The sequence below is a fragment of the Engraulis encrasicolus genome, chromosome 13 (genome assembly GCF_034702125.1).
Source record: "Engraulis encrasicolus isolate BLACKSEA-1 chromosome 13, IST_EnEncr_1.0, whole genome shotgun sequence".
NCBI lineage: Eukaryota > Metazoa > Chordata > Actinopteri > Clupeiformes > Engraulidae > Engraulis > Engraulis encrasicolus.
Window position 1 is genome coordinate 45,369,542 of NC_085869.1, and position 22,500 is coordinate 45,392,041.

Consider the following 22,500-nt stretch of genomic DNA (forward strand, 5'->3'; position numbering starts at 1 on the left):
CTTTTTTTCCTTTTCCCCTGTGGTTTCCACATTTCCTCGCTCCCACTTCCTCATTCCAGCTGAGTCCCCTTATTCAGCAACATTCTCTCTCTATCTATCTATCCCCCCCCCCTCTCTCTCATTTCCTCACTGCCATCTCATCACTCCAGCTGTGTCCCCTTCCCTCGTTCTGAAAAGTTCTCTCTGTCCTCCCTTTTGAGGAAAGCCATTCATCTAGCCAAACTGCTCAAGGCCACCGATTCATTTCATCACTTCATTTGTCAGGTCCTTCTCCTTTTTTATTTTAATTTTTCCGTTTTGGCTGGTGTTGATTCTAGAAGGACTGACTGATTTCTCATCCTTCTGTGGTGTTTTTTTTTTCTTTCTGGTGCCTTTTTGTGGTTTGGCCGTCAGGGCTCGTGGCCTCCCATCAGAGGAAATAGTTGTGGCAGATGGGAAATGGTGACTAATGGTCGAAATCTCTGCTCTCTCCTCCTCAGCTACACACACGCACACACGCACACACGCACACACGCACACATGCACACACACACACACACACACACAGCTTCTCTTACACCTCTATCTCTATCTTGCACGCACACACACTCTCTCACTCTGTCATTCATTCACTCGGCCACACACTAATGATCACACACACACACACACACACACACACACACACACACACACACACACACACACACACACACACACACACACACACACACACACACACATACACACACACACACACACACATACATTCCCTCGGTTTGTCTCACATGCGTGCACATACACACACACACACACCCACACACACGCACAGACTTAATCACTCACTAGCCGCTGCAATCTGAGCTGCGTCATGTTTGGACAGGGCTGGGTCTGGTTGGTTGCTCGGTCAGGGGGGAAGGAGCGGCAGTCTGGTCTCCATGGGGACCACTTGCAAAGCCTTCTTCTCTTCTCTTCTCTTCACCGCCACTCACTTCCTGCTTGGACACCAGCCACCGACAACACTATCCCCCCTCCCCTCGTCCCCCCAACACACGCACACACACACACACCTCCCATCCCTCCGGTCTTTTTTTTGATGCACCTTCAATAGCAAAAGGGGAGGTGTCTTGTCTGGGCTGTTGGTATTTTTTCCCTACTGTTTGTCTTTCTCTTTCTGTTTTTTTTTCTTTTCTTTTTGGTAAAGCGGCACCTGGTGATGTCATTTCCTGGTTTCCCAAAGCCACTTCGTCAGGTTGTCCTCCTCTTTTCCTCCACTCCACTCCTCTCCTCTCCTCTTCTCAGCCTTTAAGCCGTCTCATCTGCCTGTTTGTCTGTTGTCGGCCGGGCTCGTCGAGAGAGTACTGTGGAATTTGTTTGTTTGAGAGAGAGAGAGAGACAGAGAGAGCAAGAGAGAGAGAGGTGTCTGTTGTTTAAAGCTGAGCCTGGAGGAAAATAAAAGAGAAGAAAGGAAAAGAACAGGAGAGAGGAAAGGAGAGGAGAGGAGAGAGAGGGAGAGCCACACCTATCAGGCAGCTCTTGTTTTAGTGGGGGTGAGAGAAGAGACAGAGGAGTGTAAACGAATCCCCCCCCCCTTGGTTGCAGTATAACCGCTGGCCGGAAGGGAGTTCAGAGAGAGAGAGAGAGAGAGAGAGAGAGCGAGAGAGAGAGAGAGAGGGATAGATAGTGTGAGAGCAAGATAGATAGATAGAGAGAGTGAGTACAGGACAGAGACGGGTGGAGAGGAGATCAGAGGGAGGGACTAAATACTCCTGCTGAGTGTCTCGAGGGGGTCAGTAGAGTTGTGAGTCGTTCTTTTTTTTCTCCGTTCTTTTTTTGTCTTTCGTTCGTACTTTCTTTTCCCTCCCTCCTCTCTCGGTGGCAACGTCCCGTGATGGGAGCGGCGCGACTGGGGGACCTTCGAGGGATTCTGCTGCCGATGTAAAAACATGATAGGCGCATTCGCCGCTGCGCATGGTTATACTCGCACTCTCACTAGCACAAGGGTGAGTTTCTACTTCGTAATCCACTTGCACTGTGACTATACTCTCTTTTGCACTCTGTTTCTCTCTCAATCTCGCTCACTTGCTCACTCTCTCAATCTCTCACTCTCTCAATCTCTCTCCTTCACTCTCTTGTCGTCTCTTTTACTTCTCGTCATTGAACTTGTTCACTAGCAGGGTGAGTTTGCACTTTTAAATCCCTTCTTTTAATACAGTTCTTTCTGTCCTGGTTCTGTTTCTTTCTCTCTCTCTCTCTCTCTCTCTCTCTCTCTCTCTCTCTCTCTCTCTCTCTCTCTCTCTCTCTCTCTCTCTCTCTCTCTCTCTCTCTCTCTCTCTCGCTCATGTTACTTCATGTAACTTTGTCCCTAATTGCCCTTTCCTCTTTCTTTCATTCTTTCCCCGTCCTTTGCGTTCATCCATTCATTCTTTCTTTCTCTTTCAGTTTCTTTATTTCTTTTCGTTTTTTCTCTTTCGTTCTGTCTTCTGTTTCACACACCCTCTTCCTCCCCCCTCCTCCTCCTCTTCCTCCTCTATTGCCCCAATGCCCAAACATGGAGTCGTCTGCCAACAGCTCTGCAAGTCTCTCTCTCTCTCTCTCTCTCTCTCTCTCTCTCTCTCTCTCTCTCTCCCTCTCTCTCTCTCTCTCTCTCTCTCTCTCTCTCTCTCTCTCTCTCTCTCTCTCTCTCTCTCTCTCTCTCTCTCTCTCTCTCTCTCTCCCTCACTTTACCTCCCGCTCTCATTTTCCCTGTGAAGTTTGCTGCTGGAGTTTTGTTTTTCCTGCTAATGTGAGCTGTGTGTGTTTTTTCCCTTGTTTTCTTTTCTGTCGGCCTGTTCCTCAGTGGCCACAGAACTCTAGACCTCTCACTGTTAACACTCCTTCCTGCCTCCCCCTCTCCCCTTTTTTGTCTTTCATTTTCTTTTTTTCTGTTCTTTTTTTTCCTTCTCTGCCGGGGTTTTGACCCAGCAGCCTGTGTGATGTGTGTGAAATGGCTTATTAGAGACTCCATTCTCCCCTTATTACCCCGCGTGACTTTCGTTTTCGAGGGTTTTTTTGTGTGGCTCTTGCTCTCTGAGTTTTTTTTTTAATCTTTCATACACCCCCACCCCTTCCTTATTCGCACACTCTCTCACTATCTAATACAATCTTGCTGCTGTCTTTGCCCCACTGTGAAAAGATTTTCTGAATTAATTCCACGTTTATTATTTTTTTGCCTCGCTCTCTCTCTCTCTCTCTCTCCCTCCCTCCCTCTCTCTCTCTCTTTCTCTCTCTCTCTCTCTCTCTCTCTGTCTCTCTGTCTCTCTGTCTCTCTCTTTCTCTCTCTCTCTCTCCCTCTCTCTCTCTCGTCTCATCACTGTAATATTTATGGTCTTGTTAAAGTTTCATTTGGCTGATGGTGGCGTTTTGTGTGTATATATGTAATAAGGCGAGGCTGCTCCTCTTCTTTATCAGTGCCATTGGTGCTGTAATGAATTTGGAGAGTTGGCTATTCAGCACAGCACAGCACAGCAGAGTAGAGTAGAGTAGAGTACGGGCCCTGGCCCTCAGCACTGCACAGCACAGCACATGGCAATGGCCTTTTCTCTTCATTCAGCAATTATGCTGCACTGTACATTTAAAGGCTTCTGTCTGTCTGTCTGTCTGTCTGTCTGTCTGTCTGTCTGTCTGTCTGTCTGTCTGTCTGTCTGTCTGTCTGTCTGTCTGTCTGTCCGTCTGTCTCTCTGTCTCTCTCTCTCTCTGTCTCTCTCTTTCTCTCTCTCTCTCTCTCTTAAATATGCAATATATGTTTTGAGAGCAGCTGTATCTCTGTTTCCGTTGGCCTGTGTCTGCTATGCCTACCCGTTATGTCTGCATTTACTGTATGTTTTCCTTCTTTATGGTGCTTATTTCAGCAGTACTATTGTGTGTTTGTTTGCATTTGAGTGTTTTATGATTAGAAGTGCTCGAATGCAGATATGAAGTCAAGTATTACACTTGCTTCCTACTGACTCACTACTTGCTGTTTTATGTTGTACAAATAGTATGTGTGCGTGCATGTGTGTATACACGCGTGTGTGTGTTTCCCATAGCTTCCCTGAGGTTTTGCCTCGTAAGCTCCTGTATGCAATTTCGTTTAATGGCCGACATCCATGACGAATTGCCTCGATGGAAAGAAAGAATTACAGGTGAAAGGAAGCCGGTTCATTTCCTCTTTCTCTTTTTCTTGTTGGTCTAGTCAGCTATTGGATGCAGTGCACTCACTGCTATTGGTTTGGTTCGATACCGGAAATTATATAGGTTAATTGCCTCCCGTATTTACGTAGTGTTTCAGTAATTTGTGCGTGCGTGCGTGCATATGTGCATGCGTATGTGCGAGCCTGTGTCTGTACGCGCGCTTGTGCGTGTGGCGTGCCACATGCCTACAAATTGTGTTTTAGAGTGCTACTGCTCTTTGGCACTTCAGTGGCCTCCCTGAAACCTGTATTTCATTCACGCACACACTCATACTCACACACCTGCATAATAACTCGAGTCACAACCGCATAGAACCCAGCACTTAACAAAAAAAAAAAACCCACAAAGCACATCTTGTGAGATTATGACTGCAGGAATGGCATGTCAAGCCTCTGCCTCCACCACAAAAGCCCTCACCTGCTCTCGTAATTATCCCTCAGTGGGGAGCTAATCGACCTCAAGCCTGTCTTACAATATCATACAATGGGAAAAAGTCCTCCTTTGGTCTCCGGTTGTCGATGTTCCCTTTTCTGGAGTAGTTGTATGGGGGAAATGTTCTGCTCGAATGACCAGGCAACATTAAACGCCCTTCACCTACTGTACGCGATTAGCGGACTCACTAGCAAGCTATTCATTGATTATGGACTACTCAATACAGGCCCACGCTGGGGATGGTCCTGTCATAGTGAAGGATGTTCTGAGATGGAAATGCAGAGAGGGAGGGATGGAGAGAGGGAGAGCAAGAGAGAGAGAGAGAGAGGGAGACAGATAATTGGGGAGAGGGAGAGAGAATTGGAAAGAAAGAGAGGGGGGGGGGAGACTGAGAGATAATTGGAGAGAGAGAGAGAGAGAGAGAGGAAGGGTGTGTGTTTTTTGTCCTCCACTGCTGCTCACTCTGATTTTCCCAGCCTCCTTTTTGCTGCACACCGCCCTGATGAGCCTATATTTAGCTGAGGAGGTGGAGGATGAAGGAAGAGGGGATGGAGCAGGAGGGGATGGAGTAGGAGGGGATATGAGGGCTGGGAGGGCTATGGTGGTGGTCAGGGCTGCTGACAGCTCTGGCCAGGTTTCCTTGGTGGTGGTCATGGGGTTTGGTGGGTGGGCAGCTGGCTGGATTGGGGGGGTTGGGATTGAGTGACTGGAAAAGTGTGGAGATCCCCCCCAGAGTGGGACACTGTGTGTAGTGCTGGTAGTGGGGAAAGGCCAGTAATCAAACACAGTACTACACATGGACACGCACACAGACACACACAGACACACACAGACGCACACAGACGCACACAGACGCACACAGACGCACACAGACGCACACAGACGCACACAGACGCACACAGACGCACACAGACGCACACAGACACACACAGACACACACAGACACACACAGCACTACACACACAGCACTACACACACAGCACTACACACACAGCACTACACACACAACACTACACACACAACACTACACACACAACACTACACACACACTCTCATACATATTCTCTCTGTCTCTGTCTCTGTCTCTGTCTCTGTCTCTGTCTCTGTCTCTCTGTCTCTGTCTCTGTCTCTCTGTCTCTGTCTCTGTCTCTGTCTCTGTCTCTGTCTCTGTCTCTCTCTCTGTCTCTGTCTCTCTGTCTCTCTCTCTGTCTCTCTCTCTGTCTCTCTCTCTGTCTCTCTCTCTCTCTCTCTCTCTCTCTCTCTCTCTCCTCCTGATGAGTGTGTGATGTGATGGATGGTTGTTGGGCTGCTCCTGCTGTCTCATCAGCCAGTGCCCACAGTGCCCACCATGCCACCCGCCTTCTCCACAGGAGCCCACCGCGGATTAGCCAGCTCCAGTTGGCTGTTCGTGTGTGTGTGTGTGTGTGTGTGTGTGTGTGTGTGTGTGTGTGTGTGTGTGTGTGTGTGTGTGTGTGTGTGTGTGTGTGTGTGTGTGTGTGTGTGTGTGTGTGTGTGTCTTCATAGATAGAAATGTGTGTATTCTATGTGTGTGTGCGTGGCGTACATGCGTCCGTGTGTGCGCCATAGTGGACGTAACGTATCGGCCAGCTCTGTGAGCGTGTGTGTGAGCGTGTGTGTGCGCGTGTGTGAGCGTGTGTGTGCGCGTGTGTGTGTGCGCGTGTGTGTGTGCGCGTGTGTGTGTGCGCGCGTGTGTGTGTGCGCGCGTGTGTGTGTGCGCGCGTGTGTGTGCGCGCGTGTGTGTGTGCGCGCGCGTGTGTGTGCGCGCGTGTGTGTGCGCGCGTGTGTGTGTGCGCGTGTGTGTGCGCGCGTGTGTGTGTGCGCGCGTGTGTGTGTGTGTGCGCGTGTGTGTGTGTGTGCGCGTGTGTGTGTGCGCGTGTGTGTGTGTGTGCGCGTGTGTGTGTGCGCGTGTGTGTGCGCGCGTGTGTGTGCGCGCGTGTGTGTGCGCGCGTGTGTGTGTGTGCGCGCGTGTGTGCGCGCGCGTGTGTGTGTGTGTGTGTTGTGACATCACGAGAGGTTGACTCGTTTTAAGCAGGGCATTTCAATCAGTGCAAGGACACAAGTTTCAAATAAAGTATGATTTAATGTTATTTTGAGGACTTAACAAAAAGTTGTTTTCAAAGTTCAAAAGTTCAAATAAGGTTTCTTCTCAATAATCAAACATAAACAAAGGCCCACGGCTCTTTAACAGTCACTCAATGGCAAGTTTCCTCTTCAAAAAGTATCCTCTTGAAAGTCAACTGAAATCTTCAATCTTACTGTCATTCCAGGAAGCAGTAGCAGGTATAGCACTCCAATGATGAAAAGTCAACACAAAAGTCCAGGAAATAATATTCGCAAATAGTCTCTGAGGCTTTGAGGAATTTCAACAAGTTAGTCCTCCCAAGGAACTTTCTTCTTGGGAGAGAATGTGCAAACATGGGCTCTCTCCAGTGTCACACACATACTGAGAGGTCCTAGCTCACAAAAAGCCTTCTAGCTCATTAGGCCCTCATCGGCCTCAGCTGTGTTGCAGCATGGTGTGTTGAGGGGTGAAGTTCCCAACTCCACCACCAGATGGAGCCAAAGCGGTTTGCGTATGGAGCCATTTACGCGGAATATATCGGCCCTCCAAGACGCAGCCTCTCGTGATGCCACAAATCCTCCCCCTCGGACTCGACGTCCTCGTCGGGCTAGAGGTCACGAAGAGGGCATCTCTCCGGGACAGAGCATCTGCGTTGCCATGACTCCTGCCAGCCCTGTGGACAACAGAAAAATTAAATGCTTGCAAACTCAAAAACCATCTAGTTATCCTACTGTTTGTCTCCTTGTTCCTGGCCATCCACTGCAGAGGGGCATGGTCAGAGACCACAGTGAAGCGCCGGCCCAGGAGGTAATATCGTAGGGATTCCAGGGCCCAGGTGACGGCGAGACACTCCTTCTCGACTGTAGAATAATTTTTCTCTCTCGGAAGTAGTTTTCTGCTCAAGTATAGAACGGGATGTTCCTCACCTTCTTGTACTTGAGCAAGTACGGCCCCCAGACCCACCTCCGAAGCGTCGGTTTGCACAACAAACTCCTTCCCGAAGTCCGGTGCCACTAGAACTGGACTGGAACAGAGGGCCTGCTTCAGGAGGATGAAGGCGGTCTCTGCCGCAGCGTCCCACTTGACCATTCTGGAGTGTCGTTTGGTTGTCAGATCTGTCAGAGGTGCGGCAATAGAGGCAAAATTGGCAATGAAACGCCGGTAGTAGCCGGCCAGGCCCAGGAATGACCTCACCTGCTTCTTTGTGAGGGGACGCGGCCAGTCTCGTATGGCCTGCAGCTTCGCCTCCTGGGGCTTGACTAGCCCTCGTCCAACGGTGTACCCCAGGTAATTCGTCTCACTGTAGGCCAACCTGCATTTTTTGGGATTGGCCGTCAGGCCTGCATTTCTGAGGGAATCAAGCACAGCTTGGACACGAGGTAAGTGACTTTCCCAATCCGGGCTTTGAATGACAACATCATCTAAAAATGCAGCAGCATACCTTTTGTGGGGGCCGAGGACTCGATCCATTAAGCGCTGGAACGTAGCGGGCGCTCCATGTAGACCAAAGGGGAGCCGTGTGTATTGGTACAGACCTTCAGGTGTGGCAAATGCAGTCTTCTCCTTTGATGCTGGGGTAAGGGGCACCTGCCAGTAGCCTTTGGTGAGGTCCAGCGTGGTGAGGAAGCGAGCATGCCCTAAGGAGTCTACTAAGTCATCAACACGGGGCATGGGGTATGAATCAAACTGTGACACTTCATTTAACTTGCGATAATCATTGCAGAATCTTACCGACCCATCCGGCTTGGGAACCAGGACGATGGGGCTAGCCCACGGGCTTTTCGACTCTTCAATGACTCCCAATTCAAGCATACTCTTCACTTCCTGCTCGATAGCCACCTTGCGCGCTTCCGGCACGCGATAGGGACGCTGGGTTACCGTACGGCCGGGTACGGTCAGGATCTCATGTTGGACCACCTCTGTGTTTCCAGGGAGTGATGAGAAGACATCTCTGTTGCGATCCACCAGCTCCAGGGTCTCCTGCCGCTGATGTGGGGACAGGCCTGGCCCCACCAGAACCTCCTCTCTCGCGGGTGCTTTGGACTCTGTTGGGGGCAAACAGCAGAACAGCGCCTCCCTGGCGTGCCATTTCTTCAAGAGGTTAATGTGATAAATCTGTTCAGTTTTCCTTTTATCAGGCTGTCTCACCTTGTAGTTCACTTCTCCTATTCGTTCGATGACCTCGTAAGGTCCTTGCCAGGTTGCCAGGAATTTGCACTCGACGGTTGGCACCAGGACGAGCACTCTGTCTCCTGGCTTAAATTCTCTGGGCTGAGCAGGTCTGTTGTAGGAGGCCTGCTGTTGTCGTTGGGCCGTCTCCATGTGTTCCCGGACTATCGGGTAGACGACCCTCATTCTCTCCTTCATGGCTCCAACGTGTTCGACGATGGTCCGCTGCTTGCAGGGTTGCTCTTCCCAAGCCTCCTTGGCAATGTCCAGTAGCCCCCTGGGTCTGTAAGACAGCAGAAGTTCAAAAGGCGAAAAGCCAGTAGAAGATTGAGGTACCTCTCTTATTGCGAACAGCAGGTATGGTAGCAGCTGGTCCCAGTTCCGGCCATCCTCTTCAATCGATTTCTTCAGCATTGACTTCAAGGTCTTGTTAAAACGCTCGACCAACCCGTCTGTCTGGGGGTGGTAAACGGATGTTCGCAACTGTTTTATCTTCAACAGCGCACACAATTCCTTCATAACCCTAGACATGAAGGGGCTACCTTGGTCTGTCAATATTTCTTTTGGGATGCCCAGACTGGTGGACAGGAGGAACAGCTCTTTAGCAATCTGTCTAGAGGTAGCCTTCCTCAGGGGGATAGCCTCAGGATAACGGGTAGCGTAGTCGAGGATGACTAGTATGTACTGATGGCCCCTGGAGCTTTTTGGCAAAGGGCCAACTATATCCAGTCCAATCCTCTGAAAAGGGGTTTCAATGATTGGCAAGGGGATGAGCGGGTTACGGTAAGTGGGTTTGGGTGCCCTCTTCTGGCAGTCTGGGCAACTACGGCAGAAATTCTCTATTTCTTTGTGCACTCCAGGCCAGAAGAAGCGCTGCAGGATTCTTTCTGTTGTCTTCTCTACACCTAAGTGGGCCCCTAGTAAATGGGTGTGCGCAAGATTGAGTACAGTTGCCCGGTGGGGCTGTGGTACAAGGAGTTGCTCCAGTATTTCATTCTTTTCCTTCACAACCTGATACAGTAGGCCCCGTATTACAGCAAAATGGGGGTATGTGGGGCTTGCTCTCTCCCCTACTATTCTGCCCTCTAGCACTTGAACATTTTTTAAGGCATTTACAAGTGTGGGATCCTGCAACTGTGCAGCTCCATACTGGCCTGTGAGATGGGGGAGGTCCTCGATGACCTGGGCGTCTCCCTCATTGGAACTTGGAGAGATTCCTCCAGCCATATTCTCCTCTTCAGTATCCGGGCCGGACTCTGTGTCGGCCTGGGTACCCGCCATTCCTGTGAGTGCAAAAGCAGGGATGAGTGGTTGCAAGGTTTGCACATGTGTGGCTTTTGGATGAGTCTTACCTCTCCGGCTGCGGGGCGCTCTGGCTGGCACTTGCTGTGTCTCCCTAAACAGCTGGTGGAAGGCTGGGCAGTCTCGCCCAATCAGAACAGGAACAGGGAGAGAGTCGACCACTCCTGCCCTTGTGTTAAGAGTCCCCCTGGTGGTGGTTAGTTTGAGCTCAGTGGTGGGGTAATCTTTGGTGTCTCCATGCACACATGAAATTGGTAGAACCTTATCAGTGGACAGACACGATGGATCCACTAGGTCCTTGTGTACCAAGGTGACCCGACTTCCGGAGTCCAACAATGCCTCTACATCCTGGCAATTTACAGTTACAGGGCAGGTGGGGGGTCGATCTGGGGGCCCATCTGTGACCCCGATGAGCGATGCGAATAGCTGGGTGGATGGTGAACTGGAGGACCCTGCAGTTGGCATGGGCTCGTCGAGCTGTTTATCACACTGCCAAGACATGTGTCCTATCTCACCACACCGGTAGCATTGTCGGGTGTCATTATCACGAGCCATTCTAACTGGACCAGGCTGGCTTTTGGCCCTCAATGGAGCATAGCTGGGTGCTGCTGTAGTTGGGCTGGTTACCTTGGGGTTTTTGGAGTGGCCTCCCCCGGTCAGCTGAGGGGTGGTGGTCCTAGGGTCTCTCTTGGAAGTGCGAAGCATTTCTGTGGTGGCTTGGTACTTTTCCACCGCCTCAATGGTGAGGTCAACAGTGGTTAGGGCCTGTTGACTAACGAAGCGCTTCGCCTCATACGGTAGGGCTCTGAGGTAATGATCCACAACAATGGTTTCCACTACGTCAGCGGCGGTGTTTTTGTCAGGTTCCAGCCATTTCCTGGCAATTCTCGACAGTTCATGCATCTGTGTACGCGGAGCTTGGTCCGCGTGGAAGGTCCAGCTTTGGAAGCGCTGGGCCATACCGTACTTGGTGAGCCCATGTCTGCTGAGGATTTCCGTCTTCAGCGCGTCATAGTCGGTTAACTTGTCAGGGGGTAGGTCTCGGACAGCGTTTAGTGATTCACCCGTTAAGAAGGGGGCTAGCAGTCCAACCCACTGGACCTTGGGCCATCCTTCCCTAGTGGCCGTGGCTTCAAAGGCGTGTAAGTACGCCTCAACATTGTCTGTGGACCCCATTTTGGAGATAAAGTTACTAGCCTTTATTGGGCCTACACTATGAGCAGCCATCTTCTTCTGTAGCTGCAGCTCCTCAGCTTTCAACTGGTTAGCTTTTCTCTGTTCCTCTAGGAGCGCTGCACTAGCCTGTGCTTGGGCTTGTTGGCCTGCCAGAAGGGCCTTCAAAAATTCCTCCATCTTGTTGCGTGGGGCGACTAGGGTCAATTGGGAGAATTGAGCAATCAAGTTTTCGGTGTCCTCCTCATACATGCACTATTTGTTTGAAATGCCCGCGTCCTCCACCATATGTGACATCACGAGAGGTTGACTCGTTTTAAGCAGGGCATTTCAATCAGTGCAAGGACACAAGTTTCAAATAAAGTATGATTTAATGTTATTTTGAGGACTTAACAAAAAGTTGTTTTCAAAGTTCAAAAGTTCAAATAAGGTTTCTTCTCAATAATCAAACATAAACAAAGGCCCACGGCTCTTTAACAGTCACTCAATGGCAAGTTTCCTCTTCAAAAAGTATCCTCTTGAAAGTCAACTGAAATCTTCAATCTTACTGTCATTCCAGGAAGCAGTAGCAGGTATAGCACTCCAATGATGAAAAGTCAACACAAAAGTCCAGGAAATAATATTCGCAAATAGTCTCTGAGGCTTTGAGGAATTTCAACAAGTTAGTCCTCCCAAGGAACTTTCTTCTTGGGAGAGAATGTGCAAACATGGGCTCTCTCCAGTGTCACACACATACTGAGAGGTCCTAGCTCACAAAAAGCCTTCTAGCTCATTAGGCCCTCATCGGCCTCAGCTGTGTTGCAGCATGGTGTGTTGAGGGGTGAAGTTCCCAACTCCACCACCAGATGGAGCCAGAGCGGTTTGCGTATGGAGCCATTTACGTGGAATATATCGGCCCTCCAAGACGCAGCCTCTCGTGATGCCACAGTGTGTGCGCGTGCGCGTGTGCGCGTGCGCGTGTGCGCGAGCGTGTGTGTGTGAGCGTGTGAGCGTGTGTTCGTGTGTGCGTGTGTGTGTGAGCGTGTGTGTGTGTGCGCGCGTGTGTGTGTGTGCGTGTGTGTGCGTGTGTGTGTGTGTGCGTGTGTGTGCGCGTGTGCGCGTGTGTGTGTGTGTGTGTGTAAGACCACCCACGAGGCGACACCTTGAGGGCCGGCTGGAGGTGTCAGAGGTTAACACTCTTATCGCGTGTGTCTCGGGAGGCTTACGCCGACACCCGACAGACATCTCAGGTCAAGTCCAAGTCCATGTCTGGCAGGTCTACACGTTAAGACACACACATGCTGATAGAGTGAACACAGGACTGACCGCAGCATACAGTAGACTGGATGACAAACTGTTGGGTAGGTAGTTACATTACATTACATTGCATTACATTACATTAGCTGACACTTTTATACAGAGTGACTCACATTTACTATTTTTCAGGGTATTGGTTACAGTCCCTGGAGCAATGTGGGGTTAGGTGCCTTGCTCCAGGGCATCTCAGCCATGGATGCAGGTGTAGGGAGAGGTCAGATGGGATTCGAACCTGCAACCCCCAGATTGAAAGACCAACTCCCTAACCACTAGGCCACGGCTTCCCCGTAGTTATGACAGTTTTTACACATCCTGTGCATGCGTTTACATCAGTGTTTGTTAGCGTTTGCTAGTCTTAGCGTTCCTATCACCCTAAACTGTCGCATAGTGGCATTGGTAATTTTCCGATCGGCATTGCAGGTATACATTGTCTAGTGAATATGAACTTGCCATGCAGTAGATAATATATACTTTACTTGCTATGTTGCCATAGTGTCGCCCACTTTTTGCCATTTGTGCTTGCTGAGTGTCATGACTTGTTGTCTTAGCATGTTGCATCATTCATGTGACCTAAACCGCGTGTGTGTACTGTATGTGGGCAGACGGCGCTGTCAGAATTCTCAGAATTTGAGATGAAGTATTTACATTCTTTTGATGTAATCCAACGAGCATGTCCTCATTTTTTCGGGAGAAAGCTGGATAGAAGGCTTACTCAGCATGCTGAATTAAGGAAAAGATGTTTACATGTGCACGCACACGCACAAAGCCGAGATTATGATGTTCGGGGATACTGAATTTCATATAAACGCTGTCTCTGTGACTGCACTGTGCAGGGAGTTTCTCACATTGTTCCCACTTGCAGGGACTGCACCACTGCAATGCCTTTTGCTTTACACCGCGCCAAAGGAAAGCCCTTTTTTGTGCACGTTTGAGCAGAACAAAGCTTGTCCCCTCAAACGACCCCCTCTCCAACCACCTACCCACCCACCCACCCACCTCCACCCATCATTCTGAAGTCTGTTCAGGATGGCTGGCATTATTCAGCCTGGACGATGTGCGTGTGTGTGCCTGCGTGTGTGTGCCTGCGTGTGTGTGCCTGTGTGTGTGCGTGTGTGTGCCTGTGTGTGTGTGCCTGTGTGTGTGTGCCTGTGTGTGTGTGCCTGTGTGTGTGTGTCTGTGGTAAGAGGATCAGAGAGGATGGGGAGTGCAGGCTGTGGGTGAGGGGGGGTGCGGGAGTGCCCAGGAAGGGTTTGGGGGAGTGGGGGTGGGGGTGGGGGTGGGGGAGCGGGGTTGGTGGTGGTGGTGGAATGAGAGCAGTGTTGTACTTGGCGCCTTTTTCTCTCCGGGGCCGGCCATGCGAAGCGTTGCCTTGGTGTTTGTCCTTTTTAATAAGGACGGAAGGAATGGAAGGAGAGGGCTTGGCCAAATGTTTGCCTCCAACTTTTTCTCTCTCTCTCTCTCTCTCTCCCTCGCTCTCTCGCTTCGTCGTCATCTTCTCTCCCACCACCCACCCCTCCTCCCACTCCTCCACTTTCATTTTGCACTCCCTTTCACCCTGTTCCCAACGACTGCCAGTCAACTTTTTCACAAGACGAAACATTTTCCTTGTTTTTTTTGTTACTTTTTTTGCGAGAGGCTTACATTGTCGCCTGCCTGACGTTGTCAACCTTGAAAAGGCTGTCTTATTAAAAAGTGATCCTCTTAAACGCTGGGCCTGTGGTGATTTCCTAACTCATTGCACACGGCCGCTAAGTGTTTGTTTCTCCTAATTTGCTAGGCTACATTCCATTACATTTGGTGAATATTAATTTCCCTCTGTTTCTGGCTGTAGCGTGCGTGTGCGTGTGCGTGTGCGTGTGCGTGTGCGTGTGCGTGTGCGTGTGCGTGTGCGTGTGTGTGTTATGTATGTGTGTGCGTGTGCACTGCACACTGACATATTGGCTCTCTAGCAAATATAGCTGGTGTGACAGCAAGTGCTCGTAAAAAAACTTTGTGTGTTTTGAGCATGTGGCTTTATGAGGAATTGAATTGGTTTTGAAGAACAAATGCTTGTAAAAACTTTTGTGTGTGTATGTGTGTGTGTGTGGCTGTGTAGTGAACGGTCTAGTACACTTAAGACTACTGGTATGAGAATAACTGCTTCAAAAACTTTTGTATGTCTGTGTGTTTGGTGCGTCTGCCCCTCTCTCTGTGCGTATGTGGCTCTGTGTGCGATGGAAAGAAAGAAAGAATGAAAGAATGTTAGAGAAAGAGAGATGGAGAGAGAGAGAGACTTGTTGGCATCCCAAGGACCCAGCTCTCCACCAAGGCTGGGAGCAGCCCATTTGAAGTGGCCAGATTTTCTGCGGGTGACCTTGCCTCAGCACTCTGTTCAATAACAAAAAAGAGAGGGAGAGAGGGAAAAAAAGTTGCCTCCTCCTCCTCTCTCTCTCTCCTTCTTTTGCTCTTTGAAAGCCGAGTTGAGTGCTGGAACGCCTCTTTTCTCCCAAATCGGCCGACTGATCTGTGAAATGTGTGTTGAGCTCTGATACTATCAGCCATGAAGTGAGTAAAAGAAGCTTTTTTAAAGCATTTTTCCCCTTTCTTTCTGTACTTTATTTTTGTACCAAACAACTGCACCGAAGGGGATTTAAAAAGAAAGAAAGAAAGAAAAAAAATCCAAACAAATGCAGTAAGCCTTGCAGTAGATCTCCTGGTGGTCTGAAACCGAATAGTGATTTCTTTTTTACTGCTCCTAATTTCTCTTGAGAGGATGCGGCCAGGCGTGTGGAGGGAATTGCTCGTTGTGTAAGACGTGTTGTGCAGATGAGTTCTGTGGAAAGCTAGTATTTTGCAAGTTGCCAGTTGACAGACAGAGTAGGACTTCTGCGAATCACAAGGGCGTCGTAGAGCCTGGCAGTAGATTGGCAGTTGGGAACGCCTGAGCTGTCACCTCTTCCAAATGGCTCGTCATTAGGTGGCATCCTGGCCATCATCATTATAATCATCATTATCATCATCATCATCATCTTCTTCTTCGTCAGTGTCAGGCTGCTGTCATGTCGGTGATAGGTGGGGGTTGGACTGGGGATGGGAGAGAGATTCATCACTGCATGATGTAGAGGGAGTGTTGCTGTCATGTCACTGATGGATGCATGGGTGCTGGCAGTGTTGTGTATTTAATTTGTGTTGTGTTGTGCACCATGTCTGCTGAAGTGTGTCCCTCTCATGGTTCCGTACCTGGGGTGCTTTTCTCGACAACAACGTTGCTACCTAAGTGAGCAACTTACTTGGTTGCAATGCAATTTCCCATTGGCAACCTAGTAAGTTGCTAACTGGTTAGCAGCGATGCTTTCAGGAAACGGGGTCCTGCTCTGTCTCCCATGCTGTTTGTGGTGTTTGATAATACATGGAGGATGAAAGGCTTTGTGAACATGGATGAAAAAACTGTGTTGTGTCCTCTATTAGTCAATCGTACTTGGCCTACTGTAGCCTGTTTACTGTGTATTACAGTATGTGCAACATGCAGTGCTTACAGAGGCAGGTTTTCCCTGGAGTACCTGGGATGAATTGGTTACTTTCGATGGATTGAAGAATTGAAGGATGAAGCATTACAGCCAAATAAAAAGCAAAAATTGTAACCTTGAGTGCCTCAGAATTTCTCTACTTGGACCACTTTTGAGAGCCCCCTCACTGATGACAAGGGGGAAAGGTGAAGACTCAGAAGTACTCCAATAACCTGTTTGTGTTTGGATCGATGGATTGATGGATTGATGGATTGATGGATGGACAACTGGATGAATGGAGTGAGGGCAGTGGAGAGGCAGAGGCTTGGTTGCATGGTTCAAGTGGGTCCATCACCTAAACAGGAGCCAATGGCAACCCGCCTCCCTCAGCAGGCACGCCATGACCCAAACTGTTGGCATTGTCTTCAGACTCTCTGCCTGCCACCTCTAATATATTTCTTGGCCCGCATTTCTTTGTGCTTTTTTCTTCTCTTTCTCACATGCTCTATTCTTTCCCTCAAACTTTCGATGCCCCCCACTCGCTCCCTCCCTCCCTCAACTGCTCCACTCCTTGCCTTTCACACTCTTCACTGTAATAATAGATGGATTTCAGAGCGAATGTAGCCTCTGTCACACTCTCTGGCCCTCATTTATCAAACTTGCGTAGAAACCATCGCAGAAATGAGCGCAGATCTTGTCGTACGACGAGGCTCACGTGAGATTTACTAAACATGTGTACCTCTCCAATCTCATCGTAAGAGCGAGCGGCTGTTGATAAATCCAGCGTCTGAAAACCGTCGTAATTAGAATAATCACACCTTCTCTAAACTGGCGGGAAGGAGACCGCACCCCTGAGTTTGCGACATGGAGAGACGCAAACCGGCTTAACATCCACGTTTCTGGTTGATTGACAGCTTGAAATTAGGCTTTACGCGAGGTAGACAACAAAATAACACGTGGAAATAATCAACAGCAGTAGTCAACACTGTTTCGGTTCTCAATATGGAAGGGGTAGAGATTGATTTCCAAATAATGATGGTTAGCCCACAATGAAATGTTTGATTGACTACAGACATAATGAAGATATTTTTAATGAATATTATTTAAATATAGGCCTATGAAAATTAAATATGATTATCTTTTGTAAACGAGGCCAAGAAAAGGGTCCTACGTGAAACTGGCAAACAAACAGTGCCCAAACAATTGGTTAGGGAAGGGGAGTTGTACATGCCCAGTGCGCTACATCCTTCTCGCGCTCATGTGCGCCCTGCTTCTCTACAGCGCTCCAGTCCTTCGACCGGATAGCCCTTTTACCACCTATGGAGTGGACGACTATACAATGTTAGGCCTATAGGACACACACGTGGTGTAGCCTATTAAGTAGTTGTGTGCGATCAAACGTTGAAACTAAACCGGGAGATTATTAGGCTACTGTCTGTAGGTTATTGATTGATGTGCGCATGAACTCCCATCTGTTAAAAAGAACGGACGTCGGTCATTCATCCCACGACTGAAGGCACATTCCGCGGCTGTAGGCCTATATTGCACAAATATTCACACATCACGTCAAATCACAAATTAGAAGTCTCTTGTTCCTATGCCAAATTAACGCAGCGCTCTCAGGAAGGGTGCACCAATTCAAACAGATAGACGTTGGCTTATAGGCAAAATATACTACGTAAAAACATTTTGTAGGCTAATTACCGGTATGTAGGTCACATATTTAAGATAATGAGTTGTTGCGCTACAACTGCGGCTCAAGTTGGTGATCATAGTCATCTCAAGTCCAACTTGAAAATGGCGTAAACCGTCAGAGAGCAGTCGTAGGATTTCATCTTTCCTTCACTTACGATGAGATTTGATAAATACCAACTGGTCGTAGAAAAAGAACGTACGCAAGACGTACGTATGATTCTCGTCGTACGCTGCTTTGATAAATGAGGGCCTCTGTGTGTTTGTGTGTGTGTGTGTGTGTGTGTGTGTGTGTGTGTGCGTGCGTGTGTGTGTGTGTACTGATTTAGTATCGACCATGTCGGGCAGCTGTGAGAGCTCTGTGTTGGTGTGTAATCTTACAGTGCAGGTGTGTGTGTCTATGTGCACATGTATTTTTCTTCTTTTTCTTCGTGTGTGTGTGTGTACGCATGTATTTTTCTACTTTTGTGAGTGTGTGTCTGAGTTTCTGTTTGCTTGCAAATACAGTATCTGTGTGCACACGATGCGTTTTCAGATTGTCTATGTGTGTAAGCATATAAGTGTAAGCATATTCATCCATCTGTGTTTGTGTGTGTGTTGGTTGGTTTGCTATTGTGTGGTGGCAGTGGCATGCATTGTCAGGCAGCCGCTTTCTCTCTCTCTCTCTGTCTCTCTCTCTCTCTCTCTCTCTCTCTCTCTCTCTCTCTCTCTCTCTCTCTGTCTCTCTCTCTGGTCTGTTTGAGTCATGCAGATTGCTTTTGTGTTAGATCTCAGCGAGGCGGGGAGAAGTGGCATCGGCAGCAGATAATGGCTGCAGGTTGGCTGCTTTGTAGTTGACACCCCGCGGTTCCAGGCCACAGCCAATGGGCACAGCAGCCTGCCTGCCCCTGGAAGCGCGCAGGAGTGCTGTAGTGAAGAGAATGGCTCTCGAGAAAGACAGACAAAGGCACACACACACACACACACACACACACACACACACACACACACACACACACACACACACACACACACACACACACACACACACACACAAAGTTTCTGGCATACACAAACATACATACAAGCATTCCAAACGGGGTCAAAGGCATGCCAGCGGTGAACATCAACCTTGCGATATTTAATTGCCACTGAACAAATGGATGGTGAAATTCCCCATCCGCTCAGTAAGAATAAATGACTATTTTTGTGGCTTGAAATCTTGGCAGCATTTCTGGCTGGTGGTCCCGGTGTGAATTTTCCATCTCTAGTATCGCACGCACGCACGCACACACGCACGCACACACGCACGCACACACACACAGGCACACGCAGACGCGCGCACACACACAGGCACACGCAGACACGCGCACACACACACACATGGCAGGCCCATTCCTAGTGTTGTATTTTGCAAAGCGGGGGAGTAAAAAACGTAGTGGAATCTTCGTCTGTCTTGGCTACAAATCAGGGTCCCCCCTCTGTGGAGAAGAGAGCAGGGCTGAGCAGCCGGCACAAGGAACACATGCTAATATTAGAAACATACTGAAGATATGGAGCAGACCTCCTCGCTCTCTCTCGCTTTTTCATTCTCTCTTGCTCTGTCTCTCTCTCTCTCTCTCCCTCTCTCCCTCTCTCATTGTCTCTTTTTCCTCCCTCTCTCTCTCTCTCTCTCTCTCTCTCTCTCTCTCTCTCTTTCATTCATCTATTTTCCCCCTCTCTCTCTCCCTCTTTCTTTCTGTCTTTCCCTCTTTCTTTCTGTCTTTCCCTCTCTCCAATCTCTCACTCAAACATACACATCTCTCTTGCCCCTCCATCTCTCCATCTCCCAGTCTCTCTCCTCTCAGCCCAATCCATCAGCCAAAGTAGCAGCATCAACCCTGTCACATCATCAAACCTACTGGCAGACGCTCGCTCCGGACTCTCTTTAAGGCTCCATTTAATGATTGATGTTCCTACACTTCTGTGCTCCACTATTTGTCTATCATCGGGTTGCTTAGAGGGCCTATCTTTTAAAAGCTCTTTATTTAGCTCTGAACTGAAGTGGATGTCTAGAAGTGAAGTTAGTCTCCTGCTAGATCTTTTCACTCTGAAGTCCCAATGGTGTGTGTTGATGGCTGGCTGTCACACTGCCGTGTCTAAATCAGCGGTTCCCAACTTTTTTTGATACATGCACCTTGAACCTCATCATACGCCTCCCAATGCCCCCTTGACCTCATCATAAGCTTGCCAACACCCACATTAGTATCAAAAAATAAAACGAAGTAATGTCACCCAATGGCAAAAAAGCACTGTCACCTCCAAGCTATATTCTTCTCAACGCCCCCCTATGATGCCCAATGCCCCGTGGGGGGCTGCAGAGCCCCCATTGAGAAACGCTAGTCTAAATCAAACTCAATGTATGGGCTGCAGAGCCATCTAATATCAGAGTTACGCCACTCCCATAGACCTCTATGGACCAATCTTTCCACAGCAATGGCGGCTCTCATGGAGCCTCACGGAGCGTTAACATGGAAATCCCCATTGACTTTAGTTCTATTAGAAGTTACTTAGTTCCAGGAGGTGGCCGTAGAACACAGAAAATGTGGTAAAGGTAATGTAATTTGTTTGTACTTAATCTTTGTTTGGTATGTGATGGTTCTGTGTTAGTTTCCAACGAACAGAAGTTTACTGTTAAGAAACATTTTAATCTACGCGAATCACATCACCAACCGACTTCCTGGTCCCCGGTTTGCGCAACTCTGTTATTAGATGGCTCTGATGGGCTGTAGATGGAGGAGGGCCAATGACTGCTGTAAAATGTTGCTATAAAGCCGTACTCACTATTTGTCCATCATCTAGATATTTGTATTTAGCTCTGAGCTGAACTGGATGTTCTAGTGAGGTTGATCTCCTGCTCCTCTGAGGTCCTGGTTGGTGTCTTGGTTGCTGTGGGTGGACAGCAGCATAGAGGAGGGTTGGGGTTGGGGTTGGATGCCTTCCTGTCTGTCTGTCTGTCTGTCTGTATGTCTGCCTGCCTGCCTGTCTGTCTGTCTGTCTGTCTGCCTGTCTGTGTGCTGTGTGTTGGTTGGCTCTATAGTGTGTGCTTGGCCATGGAGCCTGCAGCCTCTAGCCTCAGATGCATCGTGGCAAGATGGAGCAGCAGGTCTTCTCATGCCAACAGCTTGCTCCTTTCCTCTGGAGGCTTTCTTGCCTACTCCTTTCTTTCTTTCTTTCTTTCTTTCTTTCTTGCTTTCTTGCTTTCTTTCTTTCTTGCTTGCTTTCTTGCTTTCTTGCTTTCTTTCTTGCTTTCTTTCTTTCTTTCTTTCTTTCTTTCTTTCTATTGCTATTCATTCTATTGCTCTATCTATCTTTCCCTCCCTGTCTTTCCTGGTTTCTTTCCGTCAGTATCCCTCTTGTGTCTTCTCTGTGTGTCTCTCTCTTTTTTTACAATCTCTGTCTAGAGTAGTGGTTCCTGCGTTGGCAGGCTTATGATGGGGTCAAGTTTATTCAAAAACGGTTGAGAACCACTGCTCTAGAGTGAGTGAGAGAGAGAGAGAGAGAGAGAGACAAGCACACACTGAGCGAGACGGAGTGATTGCTGAAGATAGTCCACCCTATAGCTTGAGACGGTGGCGTACGGTACCTCTCTGCTGCTGCTGCTGCTGCTGCTGCTGCTAATCTCTCCTCGTTTAGAGCCTCCACATACAGGCTCCCCTCCCCACAGGCGCCTTAATCTCCTCCACAAGACGCCCCTCACTCCCCACGGCAACTCCAATGAAGCCTGATGAAAGAAACACACACCAGGCGCACACACGCACACACATTGGCATACACATTCTCTCTCTCTGTGTCTTTAAATGTGTACGCATCTCTGTCTGTCTCTCTGGCTCTCTGTCTGTCTCTCTCTCTGTCTGTCTTTAAATGTGTGCATGTCTCTCTGCCTCGTCTGTGTCTCTCCCTCTGTCTGTCTGTCATTCTCGTTCTCTCTCTCTCCCTCCCTCCCTCCCTCCCTCTTTCTGGCTTCAAATGAAAGAGAGCAGAGAGGAACAGGGAGGGAGAGTGGAGGACGCTCTGTGCCTATTGGGGCAGAGGCTTAGCGTTTTCAGGTGATGGCAGACTGTCATGGGAGAGAGAGAGAGAGAGGCGTCATGAGGGAGACTGAGGCAGATGGAGATGCAGACCGCGAGAGAATCGTTTGAAATGTTACTGCCTTGCTGAAGTGAGGCTCCTTGAGTTATACACTGTATATGGAATGGAATTGCATTGAAATGAACTGAGTTCAGGGGCTACAGGGAATCAAAGAAATGGAGATCTCTATCAGCTACCAATGACGTCCTTCAGTTAAAAACCCCATGACGAGGTGCAGGGCAATGTCTACTTCTAATTCAAGTATCCAGCCAGCAGTGTGCATGTTTCAAATGCTTCCACTGCATTTCATTTACATTTCATTACATTACATTTATCTGACACTTTTATCCAAAGTGACTTAGTTATTTACAGGGTGTTGGTTTCAGTCCCTGGAGCAATGTGGGGTTAGGTACCTTGCTCAAGGGCTCTTCAGTCATGTATGGAGGTGAAGCGAGAGGTAAGGGTGAGATTCGAACCTGCAACCCTCTGATCTGAAGTCCACCTCCCTAACTAGGCCACGCCTGCCATTTAAACAATGGCACAGAAAAAAACACATCAAATATATGTGGTAATCAGATTCAGAGAATGGAA

General features: G+C 48.8%; 2 protein-coding genes across 6 annotated transcripts in view; one reads left to right on the top strand and one right to left on the bottom strand.

Annotated features, from left to right (window-relative positions):
* Positions 1–22,500, top strand: part of LOC134461246 (plakophilin-4-like) — a 175,152-nt gene that overhangs the window by 35,169 nt on the left and 117,483 nt on the right. Inside the window, exon 1 of one of the 5 annotated variants that reach the window (XM_063214032.1) lies at positions 770–1,979. The exons of the other annotated variants lie outside the window; for them this stretch is intronic. Coding sequence (XP_063070102.1) covers positions 1,923–1,979 — 57 coding nt within the window. The 5' untranslated portion in view covers positions 770–1,922. Of the gene's footprint in view, positions 1–769; positions 1,980–22,500 lie in introns of those variants that run through there. 5 annotated transcript variants of the gene reach the window in all.
* Positions 6,651–11,527, bottom strand: LOC134461440 (uncharacterized). The gene is made up of 2 exons (XM_063214371.1): positions 10,225–11,527; positions 6,651–10,155 (listed from the first exon to the last, which is right to left on the bottom strand). Exons 1-2 carry the CDS (start codon positions 11,525–11,527, stop codon positions 7,139–7,141), a joined length of 4,320 nt encoding a protein of 1,439 aa, XP_063070441.1. The 3' UTR covers positions 6,651–7,138.